Raw genomic sequence first — 23,360 nt, 5'->3', positions numbered from 1 at the left:
CTTCCCATTTATGGCCACTGCTTTGATGGAGCTCAGGTTAATAAAATCCAGTTCAACACTCATGATGTCCCAATTCATCAAGGTAACAGACAAATGTTTTGAACTAAACATAACTGAATAAATGGGAACATGAGCATTATAACCAAACAGGAGGCCTGCCAAACCTCAGGTGCTGCACCCAGGGCAGGCCTAAAGCTCTGCAGAGGCCAGCATACGGGACTGTCTGATGTGAGGGCCTCAGAAGTATATTTTATTTAAGTGGGGGCTGGGTGTCCTGCACATCGGAGGCACAGTACTTTTTCTATGGCTTGCTTCAACATGTGCCATTTCTCTGGGAATCAGGAACAAACGACAGTCAGATTCTTTGTGTCAGGAGAGACCAGACTCTGCTAAACTACTGGAAACACGCTTTGCAAACAGGCTGCCCCCTAAATCTGCACGTTATGAAGATGCTAGTTTGGCGTTACCTAGTACTTAGGTACCCAGACTTAGAAAAATGTCCTCTTGAAGGATGATGTCTTAATTGATGTGGGAATTGGGCATCCTCTCAGGCCTAATTGTGAATGTTGTCTTCCTGCTCCCATGTCCTCCCTAAATGCTATGTGGTCATAGGTGATATTCTCTTGAAAAGTGGAAGTCCAAGCAGGCTTCACCTGTATCCTTGCATCAATGTCTGTATCACAGCATATAGGCTGGGGCCAGAAGCATTGTATAGGGCCTGGTCTGCAGTTCCCCTGACATGCCTGTGGCAGGGCCAAAAGCTTTTAAAGAAATTCTTGAGATGTATGCTTGATGTAACAGCTTCAGACATCAGAAGAAAATTAACAGCATGGCTCCTTTCTTAGGTACATCTGGAGATTGGGTTTACATTTCAATAATGTACTCTTTCAGTATTCCTTCCTAAAACTGATAAATATTTTGTTAGTCTATACAGAGTGAGTGATTTTAAAATTTGTAACTTATAAGTATTCATTCATTTAAGAATTTCATATTTTTTTCAAATCAGGTATTTCTTGAATGGCTTTGACTGCATTTTCAATGGCCAGTTGCCATGAATTATTAAACTCTCTCTTTTTTTTCTTCAGAATCTTCCAGTAGACGTCTAGAGTTTAGCTAGAAGTCTTGGCTACGATACAAAAAGTGATGGAAAACACATGAGCAGTAACAAATTTTAATCTTGCTTCTCAGTACTAACATGGGCTAATCTGTGGAAGCAGTTTATTCCAGTGTCACCCAGGGTGCAGCCACACCAGGCTCTGCAGAAGGGTGGTTTTCTTTTAAATGTAATACTTTCTCATATTTTCTTCTTAAATAGTAGCTGAGAACATTTACGTTATAGATAAGCAGTACATGGTGGAAAATTCTACTTTCAAGAGAACTTACTCTCTTCTTACAAGGTATGTTTTCATGTCTTTTCTTCATGTACTAGTGTACAATTGTTTTAGTCAATACTAAGGGGACATTAATGTTATTAACATAAATGCTTGTAAATCCTATAATATAGTTTAAAGCTTATCTGTATAATTTCTTAAAAAATAGCACTTAAATACATATCTAAAATTACTCTAGCTTTTATGTTTTACATATAATGGATTTACTTTCAACATAATTGTGACTTTTTTAAATAGCTAAATGATAACCTGTCATTATACTTTACCATAAAAGTTAACATGATTGATTTTTTAAATCATTTAAACAAATATCTTGTGAATATGTTCTTTTAAGAAAATAACATTACCTTAATAATGAATGATAGGAAAGTTTGGGGATATTACAAATACATTAAGTGAAAACAGTAAAAGATTTTTTCAAAATGTGAAACTATGATATTTTCTAAGGTATTTAAAAAATATACGAGTTATTCAAATGTTTTTACTTACATATTTGAATATTCGTATTTTGCCTTGATAAATGTATTCCTTATTCTTATGTAATGACACTGGACAGTTAAAATGGAGATCCATATAACTCTAAGAAAGAATATTTATCAGCAATAGTTTAATTAGCCCTATATTCAATGTGAAAGATTAGAAACTTCTTTTCACAAAATCCAGTCAGAGTGTAAAACAAAGATTTCCTTTGTTCCCTCCCAAAGTAAATTTTTTATTTAATATTAGATTTTAACAAATTAAACAATGTATTTGATAGTCTACTCCCTTTTATTTAATATTAGATTTTAACAAATTAAAAAATGTATTTGATATTCTACTCCCTCATAATCTAATACAGCACAGCATTCTTTCTTGTTAACTTATTTGGAGGTGTGGCAGCCATAAACAGTAGCCACATGGTATATAGGATTAAGTCACAAAGAATCTGAGGGGGTCTATATCTCTCTAAGAATAAAGAATTAAAAAATCCCACCAAGAATCGAGTTGTTTAAAAAAAAAAATCATAAGCCCACACACATGTAAAAGCATCTTGATGTTTTTAGTATTTAGCCATATAGGGTAGTGGTGGAAAGAACTCAGGATATGCAGTCTTCTGTTACAACTACTTAATTAAAAAAGAATATTCAGAAATCTGATCTGAGGTTTGAGACAAAAGAGATTAACTTTACAAGTTTTAAGGAAGGATAGGAAACAATAGAAAACAATAGAAAAATGAAGAGGTAGGAGTTTTTTGTCTTTAAAGACAGTAGCTAGGTTGCTAGATGCATTGAAAAACTGATGAAGGACAAAACATATAAAAGGAAAAGCAGCCAGCAAGTTCTTCAATCAGCTGTTATTTATACTTTCAAGGTAAAGTTAAGTATTTCTTTAAGGAAATCATAGGCTTTAAAAGTATCAGTTTCCATGACAAAAAGGTACTGTGAATAAGTTGCCAAAGTTTAACTTACTTGTCCATTTACAAGGCTGTGCCTTGACTACACCAGAATTTAGTCTGGATTCCTTCTGCGAATACACGGAGCATGTTATATCACATTTACATACTGAAAACTATTATTGGTACTTGTGAATCAAGAGGAGTTTCAGCCAAGCAGAACTTTAAGCATAGGATTTAAAAGCACAGTGACTTATTTTCCTAATAATAGTGTCTGAGAGGAAATACCATTTCACTTAGACAAATTTTCCATTCAAGTTTGTGGAACATTTAAGCAGAAAATAGGAGCTTATGTAAATTCAGAAAGACACTTCTCAAGCTACATTTCCAGTCCTAAGAATGTGGCCAAGCCTCTCACCCCATCCTCTCCGAGGAGAGTCTGGTTACTGTCTGGAAGTCACTGTGGGAATAAGACCCATTTAGAGGAGGCCAAGCAGAAGGGTGGACAATGCAGCAGTGAGGAGGCCGGCTTCGGCTTCTTCTGCTATAAAAAAGGGCATGGTAGCAAAGTCTCAAAGGCCTCTCCTGGCTCTAATGTGCCATGGCTTAGTAATAACAGCAGTAGCACTGAAATAATATTTCAAAAATTATTCAGAGTAAGAGAAACTTGAAACCAAACTTCAAAGTTTTCCATGAGTAAGAAACTGGCAAAATGTCTAAATCAGGGAAATACTGAGCTTTCTTGAGAACAAGACATAAACATTTTTAAAGCTTTTAAAAATAACAATCTAAATACTGCCAAAACTAAACAAATAAGAGCTTGAGCCATATTAATAAACACAAAATTTAAAAATAAGACAAACAACTAAGAGTCATCATTTAAATGAGAAACAATATTCTCTACACTCTCTGAATAATGGGGAAAAAACATTGCTATTTAGTGTTCCCTCTTGGACATTCCAATATTTTTCTACTGATAAAAAATTGCTTAACTAGAATAGGGCAAGGTTTGGGGTCTATAATCACTTGTTTTTTTAATCAAGGCTTTGCCATCTCAAATGAAGGGAATAAATGGTTAATTCCTCATGGAATCAAGGTTCTCCTGACTTTTCAAGTAAACAGGATAAGAGAATGCAAAAAGATCAGGTTAATTTCATATAACTAACAGAAGACAGAAGTAGCACAGAGAGAAGAATGTGACAGAAGGCATTTTTGGTCTCAATATAAAGAATTTCCTGTCAACCACAGATGGACAGCAGTGGAACTGGATGCCTCTTGAGGAGGTGTGCTCCCTGAGTCCTCTCACTGGAGTCATGCAATCAGAGAGCAGACACACCATCTGGTCCACAATGTTCTGGAGGAAACTTCAACACTGGGAGGGAGTTTCAGCTAAATGACATTTCCTGCTTCCACATGTCTCCTCTCTCACTCACCAGGGAAGGGTCCAGAAGGGCATGACTGGTGGCTGCCCCCACCAGCCAGCAACTGGAAAGCTTGCCAACTACCATAGACAAGCCACTGCCTAACATAGCAGGCCAGAGTCACCATCTTATCTAAGGCAGGGAGGAACTCATGTAGCTTATCAGTGTAAGAAAGAAGAGAGAGGAAGGGAGGGACACTGGCTGATGCTCCTCCTGACCCCACAGGTAGGCTGACCAGCAGCCCTTTTGGAGGGTACATGTAAGAGAAATAAGCCCCCTCCCTCATGCTTGGCTTTCGCCTGAGCACTGATCTTCTGTGTCTCCTCCCAGTGTCCCTCTACGTCTGTCACAACTGCTCTGCTCCCCCTCATCGCAGTCCGCACCCCACTCCAGGGCTCTCCTACGTCATAGGGCAACATGACTGCAGCAGGAAATGGGGTTTGCAGGAGTGAAGGCAAGTCCCTGGCCCTGCTGCCAGGCTACGGGGAAAGCCAAGACATTGCGTCCTGGCTTCCCACTTTGGATCTCTAACATATTCCTCTTGTTATATGTATTCTTTAAAGTTTTACCATTTTCTTAGGTCTGTATTTCTGGTATATTATGCATTACATAGATTTTTCTGGTCTAGACGGGGAAGCTACAGCCTATTTATCTCTAAGTTTCTACAAAAAGAATGAAACTCAAACAACCAACCAACTCAAAAATAACTTTTTATTAAAACTCTTTTATCTCCCATGGACCAGAGTAAATGGTGCTAGCCCTCAAGAAATTGTGGCTCCAGACTATTTTGAAGGTAGGCACTGTTGGTTGAATTTTGAGGGGGCAGTGTATGGGAAACCTTTAATTGTACTGTCTAATGTTTCTAGAAGTGGTAAGAAAAGGCAAAAGTATATGGAGGACCAGAGCAAAGACAATTTTCTTGCAGATTGCTATTTAAAATATTTAAAAAGTAAAATAACAATTTTAAAAATATGCACCATAGACAAGAAAATAATCCTTCACCCATAAGCCCACTATCCCTCTTATTAGGTTTGTGTATTCTATTTCAACCTTTTTTTCATGTATGTATATTTTATAGATGTCTTTATTTCTATTGGTCTCAAATAGTAAACTGAGATTTATGAGGAGTACACAGTTTATGAGGAGTATACAAACTTATGGTGAAGAATTTTATTTTCAGAGTCTGGGGACCACACATCTGGAGATTCTTCCAAAATGTTAGAGCCAGAGTGTACACAGCCAGCACTGACCACCCACAGTTTAGTTCTATTTACTAACTTGAGCATTTATTTTTTAGTTTTCCTATTAGTGTACCTGACATTCAAGTATTAACTTTTACAACAATCCCACACTTACCTGAGAGTAGCAAATTAGGAGCTGTGGTTGTTTTTTGAGCAAGGAAGCATGGGAGAAGTGGATAGGGAGAAGCATGTCCATTGAACATCCAAACATGTTCTACTTCATGGATTATGTATCCTAACCCTGTGCCTGGTACACAGTGGGTACTTGATAAATGCCCAATGAAAAACTCCAGCAAGCTCAAAGAAAGCCAGAGACATGACCTTAAATGACATTTAATTCATTAACTTCTCTACCAAGGTCAAATAAGGTCAGGGGCAGCTACAGACTTAGAAGATAGAGCTGCGATGCAGAACAATCTTAAAGAATAAATTGGTACCAGAAACAAGCTTTGGTTTTGCTAAGGACCAAGAGCTAAATTATCTCAAGAATGAGAATTGTGGAAGTCAAGGCAAGGCAGGGCACCAAGCATTAAGGAGCCAGGAACCACAAAGAAGCCTACGGTCAAGAAACGTAATGGAGCATAGTTAGGCAGGCAGCTAAGAAGCAGAAATGACGTGCCAAAGTGATGATGGAAATGAAGCCTAGTTGACCAAAACCAGGTGCCTGTGCCAGGATTCCAGGGTGACTGGAATAGTAACCTGCCTGTCCCCAGGGCTGGCTGACAGAAGCTGCTGGCCCTTGAGTTGCCAGCACAATCTCTCTCTATACCATACAAATCTGATCACACAACCACTCCCATTTCCACCCTCCGAAAGCTGTGAGTGCACTCCTTTATGTACAGATGTACACAGGACGGCAACATGTGGACTGGCTGGAAAGGAGGAGATGACAGAGGCCACTAGATAAAAGAAGATAAAAGAGAGTGCTCCTGTGTGGGTTGCAGCAGAAGATGCAAAGAATGGGTTGGGACACATGAGCTCTAACTCAATTTCCAGTTCAATTTGGTTATGTGGCCTTGGGGAAGCCACTGAAGCTCTTTGCACCTCTCAGGCCTCCTGGTTAATGTGAGAGACGTATCTAGAATAAACTGAATTGACAATTCCACAAGGCAGTGTAGAGATGGAAGGACAGAACTGGTTCTGAAGTGGGATTCAGAATAAGATTATAAAAATATAAAAATCTTTTCTGTTCTGTGTCCTGTAATCTCCCCTTTCCTAGCACAATTGAGTGTGAGTTCTCATAGGGAAACCTGATAAGGCTGGTCATGTCCAGCCGCCCAGTGGGCAAAATGTACTTGTTGCCATATAGATTTCTAAGAGTTAAATAATGTTAGTTATCAGGTTAATCACTGATGACAGTAGGGTTTTTTTCTAAAAAAACCTTTCTCTGATGATTAAAAGATATATAAATGAATATCTTAATTAAGTTAGTTCATTTTTGATTCTTAAGTCCAAAAAAAAGCAAGGCTGTGGAGAGATATTAAAGCTGATTTCTGGGTTCTAGAAAACTGTAAGAAGCTGGCATAATTCAAGGATTTGGAAGGCCAGGTCTTCCTGAGGCTGGACCAATTCTGACTGACTCTAGAAGCCCTCTGTGGCTAAGGTGCTATCTGGTGCTCAGGCATAGCAGGACAGCTACACTGCTGGATGACCTGGCTGGGTGTGGACTCCCTCCTGTCAGGATACAGACTCACTAATGGGCATTATGTGAAGCTAACTGCATGCCCCAAAGGGAAGACAGGCATAAGCCTGTTTTAGATGATATCATAATGCTTACAATTTTTGAAAATTACAAAGAATGTATGTTTCACAGTTGATGGTTAAGAAACCATGATATGTAAACATACCTGTAGGAATATCCCCTATCAGATGACAACAAATCTATTCTCAGAAGGTTCTCACTCGTACATTCCAGTTTTGTGTGGGCTTTAAAAAATACAACTGAAAGCACCCTATGCCCTCCCCCTGCAAAAAAACTAAACAAAAGGGACTCAGTGGAAAGATCAGTAAAAAAGAATAGCCTGGACCTCAGATGCTTTGGATCAGATATTAGATAATGGAACAGATTGGAAGGAAGAAATCCAATAACACTGTGGAAAAAGTAACCAACTCTGAGAGTGAGGCTGGGGAGGATGGTGGGAGAGAAGTTAAAGAAAACTTCCAGATGTACTAAGGGGACATGAAGGATTTTACTTTAAAAGTGACATAGATATTAAGGCAATGGAAGGATTTCAGGAATAAATAGTCAGGTATGATAATATGCTTTTGTTTTTAAAAGCATTTATTAGTTTCCTAAGCATAAATGTAGTTCTTATTGCTCAGTATAGAAATTAAAGAAAAAAAAAGACACAAGTAATTCATGACTCTACCATCCAGATATTATCATCAATTAGGTATATTTGTGCCAGGTTTTGTGTGTGTATGTAAGTATACTATGTATAGATTTTTTATATTTTCTTTTATTTCAAAAAACAGTTTTTCATATTTTTAAATATCTTTGTAAACATTTTGTGGGTACCAAAGTATTTCATGGAATAAATATACCCTATTTTATTTTACTATTTCTCTTTAACCATTAGTATTATCTTTAATGTTTTTGCTATTATATATGATTCTCTGCTGAACACCGTTATGCACATTAGAATTGTTTCCTGAGACTAGATGCCAAAAGTAGAACGGCTAGATGAAAAATAAAGATATTTATAAAGCTTCCAATGCATATTGCTGAACTGTTTTCCAAAAACTTTTAATAAACTTACTCTCACACCAGTAATAAATTAGAATGCCATTTCACTGTACTCTTGCCAGCTCTGAGAAATGTACAGCAGCAGGAACTGTATTTATTTAAACTTTAACTTAATCCTCAATGTCTACTTAGTTCTAGATTGGTCCCCTACACAGGACGACATGAAGGAGTATGTGCTCCTAGCGTTCTTGACTTTGTGCTCTGCCAAACCCTTATTTCACCCTTCGTACCTGACACTGAAGAATATGATGCTGAAGGACATGGAAGACGAAGGTGATAGTGATGCTAACAACTCTCTTTTCCCAACAAGAGAGCCAATTAACCCATTCTTCCCATTCGATCTGTTTCCAACATGTCCGTTTGGATGCCAATGCTACTCGAGAGTTGTACACTGTTCTGATCTAGGTAAGGACACATGTCAACTTGTTTTGTAGAATAATGTCATTTTGACAAAATTTAAAGGATAGGGAAAGACCTCACTGAAATTTCAAAAATCAGCTGATTGTAAAGGCATTTTTCACTTAAATTTTTGAGAAGTATAACAAACCCCAAAGTACATCCAAACTTATTTTTAAAATCCAGAAAATCAGAGGAAAACAATGGAAATTTCATATACAGAACATTTCCTTCTCTTCCCAAATTTGAATCAGTATTACATTTTAATTTCCTTTAGAGAGAATGGATGTCACCGTGGTTTCATCGCATAGAGTGTCAGCTGGTTGAAACTGTGCTTCCCAGCAAAATTCTACCAAAATAAGTTGCCCATCCAGAACAATAAATAGGTTATAGAGTTTGTGAACTCTCTAATCTAGACATTTTAAAGACAATACTCTATTTGTTTTGAATGGTTTGGGTTTAAAACTATCTAGAAAATAAATGGCTGAACTAAAAACCACTTTCTAAAGTCTCTTAAAAATGTGTAATTCTCTGGTGAGTATTTTATTCTTTTAATACTTCTAATGAAGGTGCTCTCAAATAGAAGGGCATACTCAGGGAGAGGTGTAACAGGAATGCACATCAAGAATTGTTGTACTCAGCTATTTGCAAAAGAGGAGATGGCTCAGACCTGACCCACTGTGGGAAACCAAAAGTATGGCACACACCTCCCATTCTGGACCTGGAGGCCCATTAAGGCCACTTCCAGAGCGCATATGAGCAGACAGTGCTTCTGAAAGCTTTAAATTCATTTCCTACTGCCACAGCGTTCGTGGCAATTGTCAAAGCTTGTTACAGTGAACTCCAGAGACTTTAAAAAAATGTGTTATTATGGGACACAATGAGAAAGGTGAACAAAAACCATCCAAAAATGAGGATATTATTATGAGCTAGAATCGCTGGTAAAGTCTTAATGGAATATACAGGCCAGGAAAAAATGGGTTTTAAGCTTTACCTTTGGCATTCTTGTGAGAAAGAGATGACAAGATGCAAACAACGTTTGCTGGTCTGGAAGCACAGGCAAGAATGACTGTGGGAAGAGTGGCAGGAAGGAGAAATGTAGAAGCTGAAACAGACCCTGGTGTGAGAAAAGGTTAGATTAGGGAGTATCGGAAGGTCTTCTTTTTTTCTTTTGGCACTGTCGTTTTTAAGCTGCATCCCAGGCAGGAAAAAAACTTTACTATCAATTTGTAGAGCTGAAGCCTGAGAAAACACTTTGCTAAACAAAGATCAGGATAAAAATGTATATATCTACTTTGATACTGCTGGATGTAAACTGGGTTGGTTCTGGGTAAGACTTTGACTAAGGAGATGTTCACCTTTAGCACACACCATCCTTGTGTGATGGCCTTCACGTTCACTCCAGCACAAGGTCATCTACTTCAGCTTAAAGACCTTGAAGGAAACACTGCATAGCTCTGCTCCAGTATGTGACTGTCTTCAAAGAACTGAGAAAAACCAAACTGCCTCATGACAGACAGTTGGTTGCAAATAGTGTTTTACTTACATGGTCTCTTGAATATTTAGCTTTGAAAAAAATCTAATAAAATTCACCCAAGAATATCTGTAATAGTATGACACATACCTTTAAAATGACACAGCACTGTTAGCAGCATATAGTGGCCCCCCATGACAACTGAAGATGAAAAGGACACTTAACAATCTTTTTCCCTCAGGAAATGAAATTTTTTTCAGAGCTTCCAAATTCATCAGGGGTAGGGTAGGGGAAGGTTTGTCAAAGTTTATGTTACTAGATCCTGTCTGCAGAACCTCTACCTTCCTGTAAGAACTTCCACTTCATTTTCTAAAACCAAAGTAATCTCCTAACAAAACTGCTGTTATACCTCGGTAACCCATCAAGTTACCCCCTTTCCCCCCTTTCCATCTACGTCAAACTTCTTAAAAGAATTGTCAGTTTTAAAGCAGAAAGGGCAAAGTATTGAGGGCTGTCAAGTGAAATGTTGATATTCACAGTATTTCAATATTGAATTCTTCAATTTGGGGCTATTAAATATTATACTACTCTTCAGGAGTAAGGATGGCTCCACTAAAAGCGTAGTAATATCTAAAACTCACTTTAAAATACATAAAAAAGATAAATTGATGGATGGACAGTAAGTACAGTATAGTAAAATGTTGATGGGAGAAAAAGGAATATGAATTTTCACTGTAAAATGCTTTAAACTTTTCTGTATGTTTGAACATTTCAAAAATAAAATGTTGGGGAAAACCAAGAAAGCCCCATGCTCCTCAAGCATAAATACCATATGGAATGTCTGACAACAATCAGAGGTGCACATGTTCAGCCATTTAGGGAAAGCAAGGAAAGGAAGGAAGAAATGCGCCACATACAGCTCCTGGCAATTTTCTGCTTCTTTAAGAGAGGAAAAACACACTTAAGTCTTTAAATAATGTAATTAACATTTACTGAGTACCTACACAAAAAGGAAGATGCAGCTGCTGAGATGAGAGAAAAGAAAGCTATTACTAGAGTACACAGCTCAAAAAGAGCTAAGGCTGTGGGTGATAAATTCAGTAAAGGTATACTACACACCTAGATGTTAATTATATGTTATGGATGAATAAGTTTCCGTAAATCAAATAATTTACGACTAATTAGAGGAGCTCATTATTAAAGGAAATGGGTAGTAAAGTCTTTGATAGTGTACACGAAAATAATTTATCTATTTTCTAAGCACAACTTTCTACATGTTGATGCTTCTTAAAATGATCAAAACCCACAGGCTCCAATTTAGCACTACAGCTGCCTGAAAATCTGCAAAGAATGTTAATATTTTTTAGTCAAAAGTGCATCAGCAGAAGCTGTGCCTCAGCTGTAGGTCTCCTCCTCGCAGTCATATTAGAATCCCCCAACTTAGCTCCATTTAATGTCACCTTGCAGCAGACTGAATGGTGATAGCCAGAACCAGCTAGATACCTTGTAAAAATAAAGTTACTTGATAAGATCTTTAGGCCTTTCCAAAGAACAATGTTTTTGTCATCTGTTACATGTTGAGTCATCTATTACTTAATGGTAACCATGAATTTTTTTAAAAAGCACATTTCTATCATATCAGCAATTTCATCTTTAGCATATAACATATATGCAACGTGTTTGTTTATTTCTCAGGTTTGTCCTCTGTCCCAAGCAATATTCCATTTGATACCCGAATGGTTGACCTTCAAAACAATAAAATTATGGAAATCAAAGAAAATGATTTTAAAGGACTCATCTCACTTTATGTAAGAATACATGCAAATATTTAAGTGAAAATCTCTGTCACTGCTAAAATGATTGCTTGTATCTGTGTTTGTGTAAACAAGTCTTACTTTTCTGTGTATGATGAGTGACAAAATCCCCGTTATTCAGCAGTGGTCTAGTTAATGAAAAATTATAGATTTAATTCAATTAATAATTTAATTCAACTGATGTTTACTGAATAACAGCCAGGTGGAAAGGCAGTGGGCTAAGAATTCAAATAAGTGGTCCTTATGATCTATTTAGGTTCTATTTAGGTAATCATAGTCATTATACACTAAAATAATAAAACTGATTATTTTCAGGAACTCATTAGTGTACAATGTAAGAAAAGCAGTACCCAAACCCACAAAGCTCTGACAGCAGCACGTGCAATATAACATAACTGACTAAATATACTTGTATGGCTTTTTTTCTAGATCTCTAAAGATGAAAAAGAACTTTTCCTTACTCTACTCATTAATATTTAAATTTTCTAAGATTTAAAAGATTAAAGATTAAAAAAGATTTCTAAGATTTAAAAGATTTTTATTTTTTTATTTTTCTGTTCTAGAGGTATTTTGAGCCTCTAGATTTTAGCAGGTAAAATTTCTAATTCTATTTGAAATTGGGTTTGAGGGAGAGCCTGATTCCACACTGTCACAGACATGGGTTGTGCGGCACACACAGAAAGGAGTATATTTTACCAGTGGTAACAAGATGTATTTTAAATTCTTCTAGGCTTAACCTATCTCAGTTGAAATTGTTAAAAGTAGTGATGTGTCTGAAAGGAAGGTAAGAAAAAGGAGACACTAAGGGCCTATGGTGAAACCAGTAAACATAATAAGTAAAGGGAGTTTAACTGCAGAAGTATTTGTATTTCTTCTGTGAAACAGCAACAATGTGAATAATACCAGAAAGGCGTATATTAAGTCATTCTGGAAACGACGGGAAGATTGTCGTAGAATGGAACTGGGGACAAAAATCATAAAAGGAAATAATCTAGAGCTGCTCCCTGAAAGAATGAGAGGATCCAGATTAGCAGAGAGGAATAAAAAGTCCTAGGAATGCCATTGCCCTTGTGAAACATTGAAAATTGTTTCTGCAAAATCTGGCACGTTTTGAAAATAGTTACTAGGTGAGTGGCAAGCCCTGGTTACCAAGGATTTTCCCAGTTTTGGTTCTGAAGTTCCGCACCCCAGCAGATCAAGATGGCTGCAGTCAGAACCCTCAACATGTCGCAAAGGGCTTGGCTGTGGGGAACAAAGATTCAGGCTGCATTAAGCTCTTTCACTCTCTGGGGTTGTGTCTTCTCTGAAGAGTGCTGCCACGCTGCACTGAGAAATAGTCACAGAACTGAGAAGAGGTTGAGTCATTCTTCAGAAATTACTACCATTTCCCCAGTGTCTAAAATATGCCAGAATGCTGAGGGCACTTTGTAAGAGTTTATTCTTACAGGCCTCTATTCTGGGGAAAATGGTAAACATTAGTAAACAAGACAGAGGTGAGGTTTTAAGAGTAGATAAAATCATGCAAAAATGTATTTGTTGTGTACTGAAGTTAATTTTGTAGAGTGAATAGCTTTTAAGATAAGATAAAGAGGGCTTCCCTGGTGGCGCAGTGGTTAAGAATCCGCCTGCCAATGCAGGGGACATGGGTTCGAGCCCTGGTCCGGGAAGATCCCACATGCCGCAGAGCAACTAAGCCTGTGCGCTACAACTACTGAGCCTGCGCTCTGGAGGCCGCAAGCCACAACTACTGAAGCCTGTGCTCTAGAGCCCGTGCTCCGCAACAAGAGAGGCCACCGCAATGGGAGGCCCACGTGCCACAACGAAGAGTAGCCCCCACTCGCTGCAACTACAGAGAGCCCCCGCACAGCAACAAAGACCCAACTTAGCCAAATAAATAAATTAATTAATTAAAAAAAATAAGATAAAGATAATACTATCCATCACTTCCATGAAGAGAAATGGTCATGACATGTGTCACCTAATCAAAGACAAACCAAAGGTGTGAAACCAATCGTTAAAGCTTTGCACTGTTCCAACTCAGTAGTAAATTTTTCTTTTTTTAAGCTTAGATTGGGCTGGAGAATTATTTACATGGTTAATAAAGTATATGAATGACATAATTTGCATTGATTTCCATGAGTGACTAATCACTGTAGAATACTGGTAAATCAAATCCACTTCCTGATATGGTGTAACTTTTTATGCTTTATCTAGGCTTTGATTCTGAACAACAACAAACTAACAAAGATTCACCCCAAAGCCTTTCAAACCACAAAGAAGTTGCGAAGGCTATATCTGTCCCACAATCAACTAAGTGAAATACCACTTAATCTTCCCAAATCGTTAGCAGAACTCAGAATTCATGACAATAAAGTTAAGAAAATACAAAAGGAGACATTCAAAGGAATGAACTCTTTACATGTGCTAGGTAAGTTTTTGCAAATAAATGGAACATTTTAAAATTATAAGCAATATGCAGATGTAGAGATCTTTATCATCATTAACAACTTTAGGACTGATAATTTCCAAAATTAATTTTTTGAATCTAGTAAGCTGTACCTAGATGAGCCATTCATAAATCAATGAAAGTATCAACAAAATTTATAGCACTTAAAGAAATACACCTTTTACAATATAAATACACATGCACTCTGCACTCTCAAGAATCCCTTAGTGTGGTTTCTGTTTTCTGACTGCACTTAATTGGTTAAAATCTGTTATTCTTATTTAATTTAAATGTATCATTTTTAATGTATTGTAAAAACTACTCACATACAACCTACAACATTAATTCAGATATTATTTGGAATGTACATCTAACTTTTCATTTTCTGCTTTGAAGATTATTCAGCTAAGGCGTTTTTACTGTATACTTCCAATTCTACACACTATTTTACTTCTAACACCCATGGTATAACCATGCCATCTTCCCCTACTATATCCATTCAAAATTCCTAACCAATATTCTCATTCATTTATTTACTCATTTAATTCAACCAAGTGCCTGGCACTTAACCAAATAGCTTCAATTTCTGGCATTCCTCAGTTATATTTCTGTTAATCAAGTAATTTCTAACTGACTTACAATTTTAAAAGTTTAGGAGACAAATAAATAAATGTACACTGGAAAACACAAAAGTTTTGAATTATATGAAGGATGGTCTTTTTTCTTATGTTACATTACTATAACGAAACCTTGATTATGATCATGGTTGGAAAAGAGTGATAAGTAAGTTACTGACTTAGTAATTCAAAGCAAAATAGTAAAGCTGTTATATATTCCAGCCTATGTAACACAAAGCAGTCTTTTTCTGAGACTGACAGAAAGGAGAGTAGATAGACACAGAAACAGATATACTGAGTGAAGGAGAGTGAACGATAATGCTCACACTTCTTAGAATTTTCTTGGGACGTGCATCTCTGCATTGTGAGTTTCCTTCACATACAACATATGTATGCTAAATTATATAATTTCCCCCCACAGAAATGAGTGCAAACCCTCTTGATAACAATGGGATTGAACCAGGGGCATTTGAAGGGGTAACAGTGTTTCATATCAGAATTGCAGAAGCAAAACTGACCTCAATTCCTAAAGGTTTGTATTTATACAGTATTTATTGAATTGTCATTTTAAAATGACCATTAAATGTAAGGTTGTAAAGTGTACACACTGTCAAAACCACACTGCAATTAGAATTCTTTTTACCAGTATATCTGGTCAGTGTAGTATGAAATTTAGTGTTTTCTCATGTACACATCAAGAGCCATATGTAATTCTTTTTTCTTTTTTTGACAGTATGAAACCAGAATCTTTTTTTCCCAGTACGAACAAACATTAAGAAGCAAAGAACTTTTTATTTTTTGTCTCTTTCCTAACATTTACTCATCTATACTTGTCATTCTGTCAAGTGTCTGTTAGAGGTGAGAATGCTGTAGAGAAGAAAGCAGAGGAAGAAGCACAGGGCCAGAGACCTTTCTCCCAGCCTTGCAGCAGTGGTTCAGGGTGGGGCTTGTGAGGAGGGATTGGGGCAGACGCTGGCTCTGGCAGGGATAGGTGTATACTCTGGGCAAGGCACTCTATACCTCATTTTTTTTACACAGGGGTGCTGTGCAGATTAATGGGCTGATGCACAGAAAGGTCTGAAGACAATGCTGGGCACATAGTAAATGCTCTCTCCTGACATAACCAATAACAGAGTGAGCACTGTGCTCTTTATCATATGAGCTGAAGCTGGTGCCTCAAAGTAAAATGCTTCTTAAGTTTGCTACTGGACCAGTTTTCTAATGCATTACTTCTAAGCTCCCAGACTGATGATTAACTAGATTGGATTTGCCTTTCTCCAAACCCATGCTCAAGGTCACACCTTCCTCCTCCCTGACAATTTCTCTCTTCTATGCTAACACCTGGATCAGAAATAACCCCTATGATTAATAACACATTTTCCTTTCAAACAGCCCTGTCTTTCAGTATCCATAGTAAAAGCAGCAATAACCTGTTTTCTTCTATTTTACCATAACCCCTTTTCTACTACTCAGATGATCCAGAAGATTAACAGAACAAATACATGCTGATAGTTTAAAAGACCCAGCAAAGCTGCTATTATTAATTAAGTAAAGCTGCTATTATTAATCTTTCATTTAGGAGGAAAATCATCTAAAGTAAAAGTAGAAAGACAATTTCTTTTAGTATAGAAAAAATCAGTTTAATTCAGAACTACACAATTAAAAACAACCTTAATTTAGGTTTCAAGGAGGTGGCTGTTTTTCTACAAGAAACATAAAATATTATATTTACCTTCTAATCTTTAGAACAACAACAAAAATACATACTGTACCTAACAAGTTAAATAAAATCCCTTTCATAAGCTGGAAGCTGACGTAGAGTGAGGGGGAAGAGGAAGAGGACAGGAGAGGATAAGAGGATCTACTGGAGCAGAAGAGTAGGGCGCCACCCCCAAGCTGTGGCTCTGAGGTCCCGCAGTTATCATCGCTCTTTATACTTACGTCAGCAGCTTTCTTATACTACAAAACATCCTGAGAGTAATTCTCTTCAAGTTTCAAAGTGTATCTTAAAAATGAAGTTTTAACTCCTCGTGAAATTCTCAAGATTCTTCCAAAGTCTAAAGGAACATTTTATGTCTTTAGACATTTAAATTTCAAATCTCCAAATTTACATAACTACTGCTTTAAGATCCTTATGACATTCAAAAGCCAGTTTTTTGTTTTTATGACTTATTTGCTCAAATGTTATAATTCAATCATCACTACCCATTGTGACAGGATGAATCAGGCCGAGGTCCAGAGGGTTCTTACCAGACCTGACAAGTTAACATGAGAAGAGTGAAACTGTTTTCCTTCCTATTCATCTGGAAAATTCTGTTACATAACAGTATTGTGTTGAGGGTAGGAGAGACCTGTTTGAAGATAGGGTAGGTGTAGAAATATCTGTATGAAAGTATGCTATATTTGTTGGCAGTCACTGAGCTACCCAAATCCATGAGGACAGTTCCCTTAAATTCTACAAACCCTCTTCCAAGTTTTCCTGACTCAACATGCACAGAGATTTCTTGTCTTTGACTTGCTACAGCATATTCTAGAATAGACTGGCACACTCTATAATATTTTTCTAGTGATTTTTGTATACATGGTAGACTTGCTCAATTAGTGTTTAAGGTCTTTGAAGATAGAACTTACCTTCAACAGTCTTTACTACTAATAAAATAAGGAAATGTTTTAGCAAGAGTTGAAAAATCAATGTATTTCCTAGCTAGCTAACAAGAACTTTTGACTGAAAAAATAATATCTTATGTGTAGGATTAATAAAATGAGATTTGACTGAATTTTCTGGTTAGTCTCTTTCATTCCAGTTTCAGTTAATCTGGGGAGGGCTGGGGTCAGAACATGAAGGTGTGAGATGAGAAGGTGCAAACATTCACAAGGTACCTGCCATGTGCCAGGTGGCACTGAAGATGCTTCTCTTAATTTATGCAGAAACTACTACGAATTGAAAAGAATAAATACTGCAGTGGATCAAACATATCAAACAGGGAAAAAATCCATATGTTCATAATGATATAAAAAAAATTCATTGGTCACCTCTGGGCATTGCACTAATTCATTACTTGAAAAAAAATCAAGCATTTATGCTTTTTCTAAAAAACTGTATTATAAAGTAAGTAATTAATTAATGAAAGAAAATTCTTTAGAGAACAATCTCACCTAATAAATGAATAACGAATGACACAATCAGAAAATCACCATTTTCCCATTCTGAATGAAATAATAAATCTAGGTAGCAGTAATCAATGAATGAGTGCAAAGACCGTCAGATGAAAGAGTGATTTGCTGAATCTAATCTGGTCTCTATATCTACTACAGGTCATAAGAAATAAGGGGGCTAGAAACCATGATAAACTATATTATGTGGAGGCCAACAGCCCAATCTACAAAGGAGTATCTCAAGCAAATTAATATCTGAAACAAATCAACAGAAGAAGGAGAAAAAGGAAAGAGTAATAGAAGAAGAGATTTAAAGAGATATAAGCCCCAAATATATCCTGTAAACTTTATTTGGATCCTGACCTGAACAAGTCAACTGTAAAACAATACATCTGAGATCATTAGGGAGAGGAATATTAGATGATTGAAGAATTGTTGCTAATTTTGTTAGATGTGATACTAACATGATGGTTATGTAAGGGGAAAAAAAGATGACCTTATGGGTTAGAGATGTCTAGTGAAGTCTTTACAGGTGAAATGACATTATGTGTGTGAAATTTGATTTTAAGTACTCCAGCAAAAAAATAAATGAATAAATAAAAACAAGTCAATAAACAAATCAATAATAAATAACTATTGGCGTAGATGAAACAAGATTGGAAAAATGGAGATAACTGCTGAAGATGGGCAACAGCATGGTGTCTCATAATACTAGTTTCTATTTTTGTATATGTTTGAAATTTTCCATAATAAAAAGTTAAAAAAAAGCAGATTCCCCCAAAACTGCCTAAGCCTATAATGTGAAACTTAACAAGTAAACAACTAATCAATAGGGCTTGGTCTTAGCCTGATCTAACATACATATGTCTTTTCTTATCGCTAGAACTACCTTCAACTTTACTGGAGCTACATTTAGATTATAATAAAATTTCAACTGTGGAACTAGAGGATTTTAAACGATACAAAGATCTGCAAAGGTAAACATCCCCCAAATCCTAACTTGGAAGTGGTAGTCCATATGATGAAGATATTAATGAAACTTCTTGGAGAATGTGTACAGGGACATAAAATTAAGGGAAAACTAGAAGGAACTGCTATCATTCTGTCTCAGTAATGGAAGAGGGAGAGCAAGTGGAATGAGAAAAGGGACACTTTCCAAATGTCCCTTTTGTTGCATATAGGTTAGACAGAAAATTTTCTGACAGTGGAGGAGAGGGCTGTTACATCTTGAAATAGGTTATTAAAGGAAACCATGAAATACCTTTCTCTGAACATATATACAAATATTTCTAACTCAGTTGTGGTGTCTGCAGCTAAGTGTATCATACCGTCTGCTCAAGAGTTGATGCATTTTATGTCATTTTTAGGCTGGGCCTAGGAAACAACAGAATCACAGATATCGAAAATGGAAGTCTTGCTAACATACCACGTGTGAGAGAAATACACTTGGAAAAAAATAAACTGAAAAAAATCCCTTCAGGATTACAAGAGTTGAAATACCTCCAGGTAAAACATTCTACTTGTGTTTTGCAGATATTAGTACTTTTCTTTGTTTTTATGAAACATATTAGTATCTGGAGCAAAGACCAATCAAGTAGCAATGGTAATTCACACCCTAAAGACCCTCCAGGTTGGCCGAGGTGTTTTATGCCAAGGACAGCGTTAGAATACCAGTTTCTATTGAGATATCAGCTAAAATGCTCAGGTACCCATTTCCATCCCTCTGTTTCTTCTCCTGAAACTGCTAAGGCCATTGTGGTGAAGGTACGGACACAGCTAATTTCAGGTTTCTGGGGGTGGCAGTGGCTATGTAAAGGCATGACTGGTCAGGAGGAAATCAAGTAGAATTATATAACCTTTCATTCTGGAAACATTTCACAAAGGCAGAGCATGTGGATGAAGTCCCAGGTATTTTCACTATCAATGTGGTGCCACATTAGAAGTGTGCATGCTTTTTAAAAACTCAGGCCAGAATATATAATCAAAAGTCAGTATTTGGAGCATTAAGGGTGCACATTTCTTGTTCTTCATTACTAGAAAACTTTTCCTTCTAATCTGGCAACTCTTGGCTAGCTGGGAGGGGCCACAGAATTGTTGGAAAATCTGATAAAGCTTTAGATATTCCCAAGAACAAAAATGAGACAACATTTTCACATAATTTTAGGAGTTTCACAGATCCTCCTGATTCCCATCTGTGGACCTCAAATTAAGAATCCCTACTTAATCTCATGTCACCTTAGTCCATTTTTCTCATGTGCTTTCCTTGATATACAATTTCTCATCTTCCAAGGAAAAACACATTGACAACAAAACTGGGCCTTGAGCCATTTGCTTCTAGATTTCTTTCTAATTTTTCTTTAAACAAGTTCTGTTCACTACACAAATAGAAGCCTGTGAAATAGAAGCCATCAAAATGGATGTGCTATATAGGCAGATGCTCATTTCAAGATTATGACTTTTGCTTTGATTTTTTCAAATGCTGCGTTTAAATGTTTATTTAACCAGTGAGCATGACCGAGTCTTTCCTCCCTCAAGCTGTCCAGTCTTTGAGTACTTTACTCCACAACGCTGATCCCAGCTTCTGGGTGTCTTAAATCTATCCATACTATTGCTAGCATTTTAAAAAATGAACAGAATTATAACACATAGTCATAAGGATACAATTCAATGGATGTCCACAAAGCAAACACACTCATGTCCAGCACTGTTCCCCATTCTCAGTGAGGTCAATGCTGTGGAAACTACATCTTGCACTGCTGCTGGGCTGCCAGGAAACCATATAATGCATCTGTCACAAAATCTCCAAGATCAATAGAGGGCGGAAGGGACTCCAACAGAAAACTAGAGGTTTTAGCAGTGCCTACGGTTCTCATGACTGGCTCAGATCAATCTCACCAAGGCAAAATCTAGAGGTAACAACGGCTAGAACTGGTATCTTAGCCTTGCCAGCAAAAGGCTCCTTCTTCCTAATATGCCAAAACACTGTTAATTAAGTAGATTGTTTTTACTTCCCAGAAATCTCAGTTGCCAAAAAAATCCAAAGAAGAAATTTTAAGGGCTATTAAAGGGAAGGAAGGGAAGGTCCTATATTGTCCATTCTTTCTGAGTAATAATTTAATAAGACACATACACAGCCTATAAAATTGTATTTTATCCATTGGAGCAAATAAAAATTCAACTATTGATGTTGTATTACAGATACATATTTAAGATGTCGATAGACATATTTTTCTATAAAATTTACAAAAAAGCAGCTCTACACTTCTCCCTTTGATCACAGAAAATGCTGGCTAAAAATTCTTCACATTCATATTGCAAGTCATTCTTAGAGCATTAAATTTCATTCTTCTGCTCATTTCTAATACTTTTAAAATACATTATTGTAAATATGGCACTGAAGTAACCATACACACACACTCACGCACACACCTATACGTGTGTGCGTGAGTGTGTGTGTGTGTATAGAGACAGAGAGACAGAGACAGAGAGAGACAGAGACAGAGGAGAGTGGCATGTGCTGACCAGGCAGTGTGCCCTGGGCACTGGCATGAGTCCTACGTCACACTTCACACATAGAGCACTTTTGTATATAACACAGGAGCCTGCATCCTTGTAATAAGTATTTAACAGGCATAAACGGGCACATACACTTTAAGCAAAATGTATTCAAATCAGTGTAAAATAAAGAGACAAACCCATGAACAAATGCTGACTACAGCAGAATATCTTCTCTTTACATTTATCATGTATTTTTAATCCACTCTTTTCCCACTACAACAGATAATCTTCCTTCATTCTAATTCAATTACGAAAGTGGGAGTGAATGACTTCTGCCCAGCAGTGCCAAAGATGAAGAAGTCTTTATACAGTGCAATAAGTTTATTCAACAACCCAGTGAAGTATTGGGAAGTACAACCTGCAACATTTCGTTGTGTTTTGAGCAGAATGAGTGTTCAGCTTGGGAACTTCAGGAAGTAATAATTAATAATTAGTGATATCCATTTAATGTAAAATTCAAACATTGTTACATTTGGAATACTTGAACTCTATTTAAAATGGTGGTATTATGCACATAAGCAAAATATCTATTCCCATGTGTTAAGTCCACTGACTTACTGTACGACAAAAAATTTCAACAGAATTTTGCAAAAACTATCGATACAACAGGATTAAAGGAAATAAGTACCTGTTGAAATTTCCTTTTACATATAAATGATTTTGCATAAATCTCATGCTTGAATGTTCTTTCTCAGTAACAAAAGATAAGACATTCAGTATTTAACACTTTGTTATCAAGTGCATTTAAAAAAGAACTGTACTGTAAATGGAATGCTTGACTTAACAAACTTTGTGCTCTTTCATTTGCTATTAGAAAAAGAAAATTGACAAGTACAGTTATATAAAGAGTATGTTATCCTTATTCTGTCTTTAAAAACTTGGGTATTACTGTAATATTTCTAATAATGTTGAAGTATGGTTTGATATAATCTTATTCAAATTCTCATGCCTTAGAGCCTTACTGTCTTTATGTTTAAAACTCCTTATAATAAAGCCTTCAGTAAGTGTTTATTACCAACACAACAGATGCTATTCATAAACAGCTTTTTTCAAGCTGTAGCACGAGCTTTTCTTTTTAACTATTATTATCTGATTATAAAACCTCTATAGAAATGCATAGTGAGTGTTTATATAAAATCTCACACTTTTTATTATCACAGTTATTATAAGCTTTTAACAGTGTGTCAATTGTTAGGTTATATAACACTGTCACCTCAATGCTAAGGAATATTTTTGAGATGTCCCTTTGTAAGACCTTCATTGGAAGAGACTGGATACTATCAACTCTACACCAAACTGTCTCCTTAAATATGCACAAACTGGATAACTCTGAAAAACACACCTGGTATAACTGAATAGGCAGGGCATTAAATGGAATGCACAGCTCTGTATAAAAATTATGAGTACTTAACGTATATTTTTGTTGGTGTTCAACATAAGTAAAACTAGAAAATAAGGAAAACATTAAAATATTGGTTTGAAATAAAATATTTTGCTTTGGTTTCATTTTTCTTCTCCCATTCAGGAACATAAACTATTTTTCATAAAACTCTTATATTTTTACTAAAACATTTTTAGTAAAGTGTTAATGCTTATTCTTAATAATAGTAACGAAATATCCCAAATTATACCTGTGCCATGAAAGATAATCACCTTTATGGTAAACCACCTCAAAAACTAGACTTTAAATAATTTTGGGGAGAGCAGTACCTTACAGATATGTAAAAT

At 36.4% G+C, this 23,360-nt stretch overlaps 2 protein-coding genes across 3 annotated transcripts in view; one reads left to right on the top strand and one right to left on the bottom strand.

Moving 5' to 3' along the window:
- CENPP (centromere protein P) overlaps nt 1-23,360 on the bottom strand; it is a gene marked incomplete at its 5' end in the record, with an annotated part of 232,063 nt that overhangs the window by 103,396 nt on the left and 105,307 nt on the right. The gene's annotated exons all lie outside the window — the stretch shown is intronic.
- ASPN (asporin) lies at nt 1,351-22,052 on the top strand (the record flags this gene model as incomplete). Of its 2 annotated transcripts, XM_079705973.1 has the most annotated exons (9): nt 1,351-1,397; nt 4,928-4,977; nt 8,304-8,576; nt 11,737-11,849; nt 14,070-14,283; nt 15,340-15,450; nt 18,958-19,051; nt 19,442-19,580; nt 21,855-22,052. In XM_079705973.1, 9 exons carry the CDS (start codon nt 1,351-1,353, stop codon nt 22,050-22,052), a joined length of 1,239 nt encoding a protein of 412 aa, XP_079562099.1. The 2 variants fall into 2 exon arrangements, with proteins under 2 accessions (XP_079562099.1, XP_079562100.1); XM_079705974.1 differs by lacking the exon at nt 4,928-4,977 and having other exon boundaries at nt 1,351-1,422; nt 8,327-8,576.

The sequence above is a fragment of the Hyperoodon ampullatus genome, assembly GCF_949752795.1.
Source record: "Hyperoodon ampullatus genome assembly, chromosome: 6".
Lineage (NCBI taxonomy): Eukaryota > Metazoa > Chordata > Mammalia > Artiodactyla > Ziphiidae > Hyperoodon > Hyperoodon ampullatus.
This window is presented reverse-complemented; position numbering and strand designations above follow the sequence as displayed.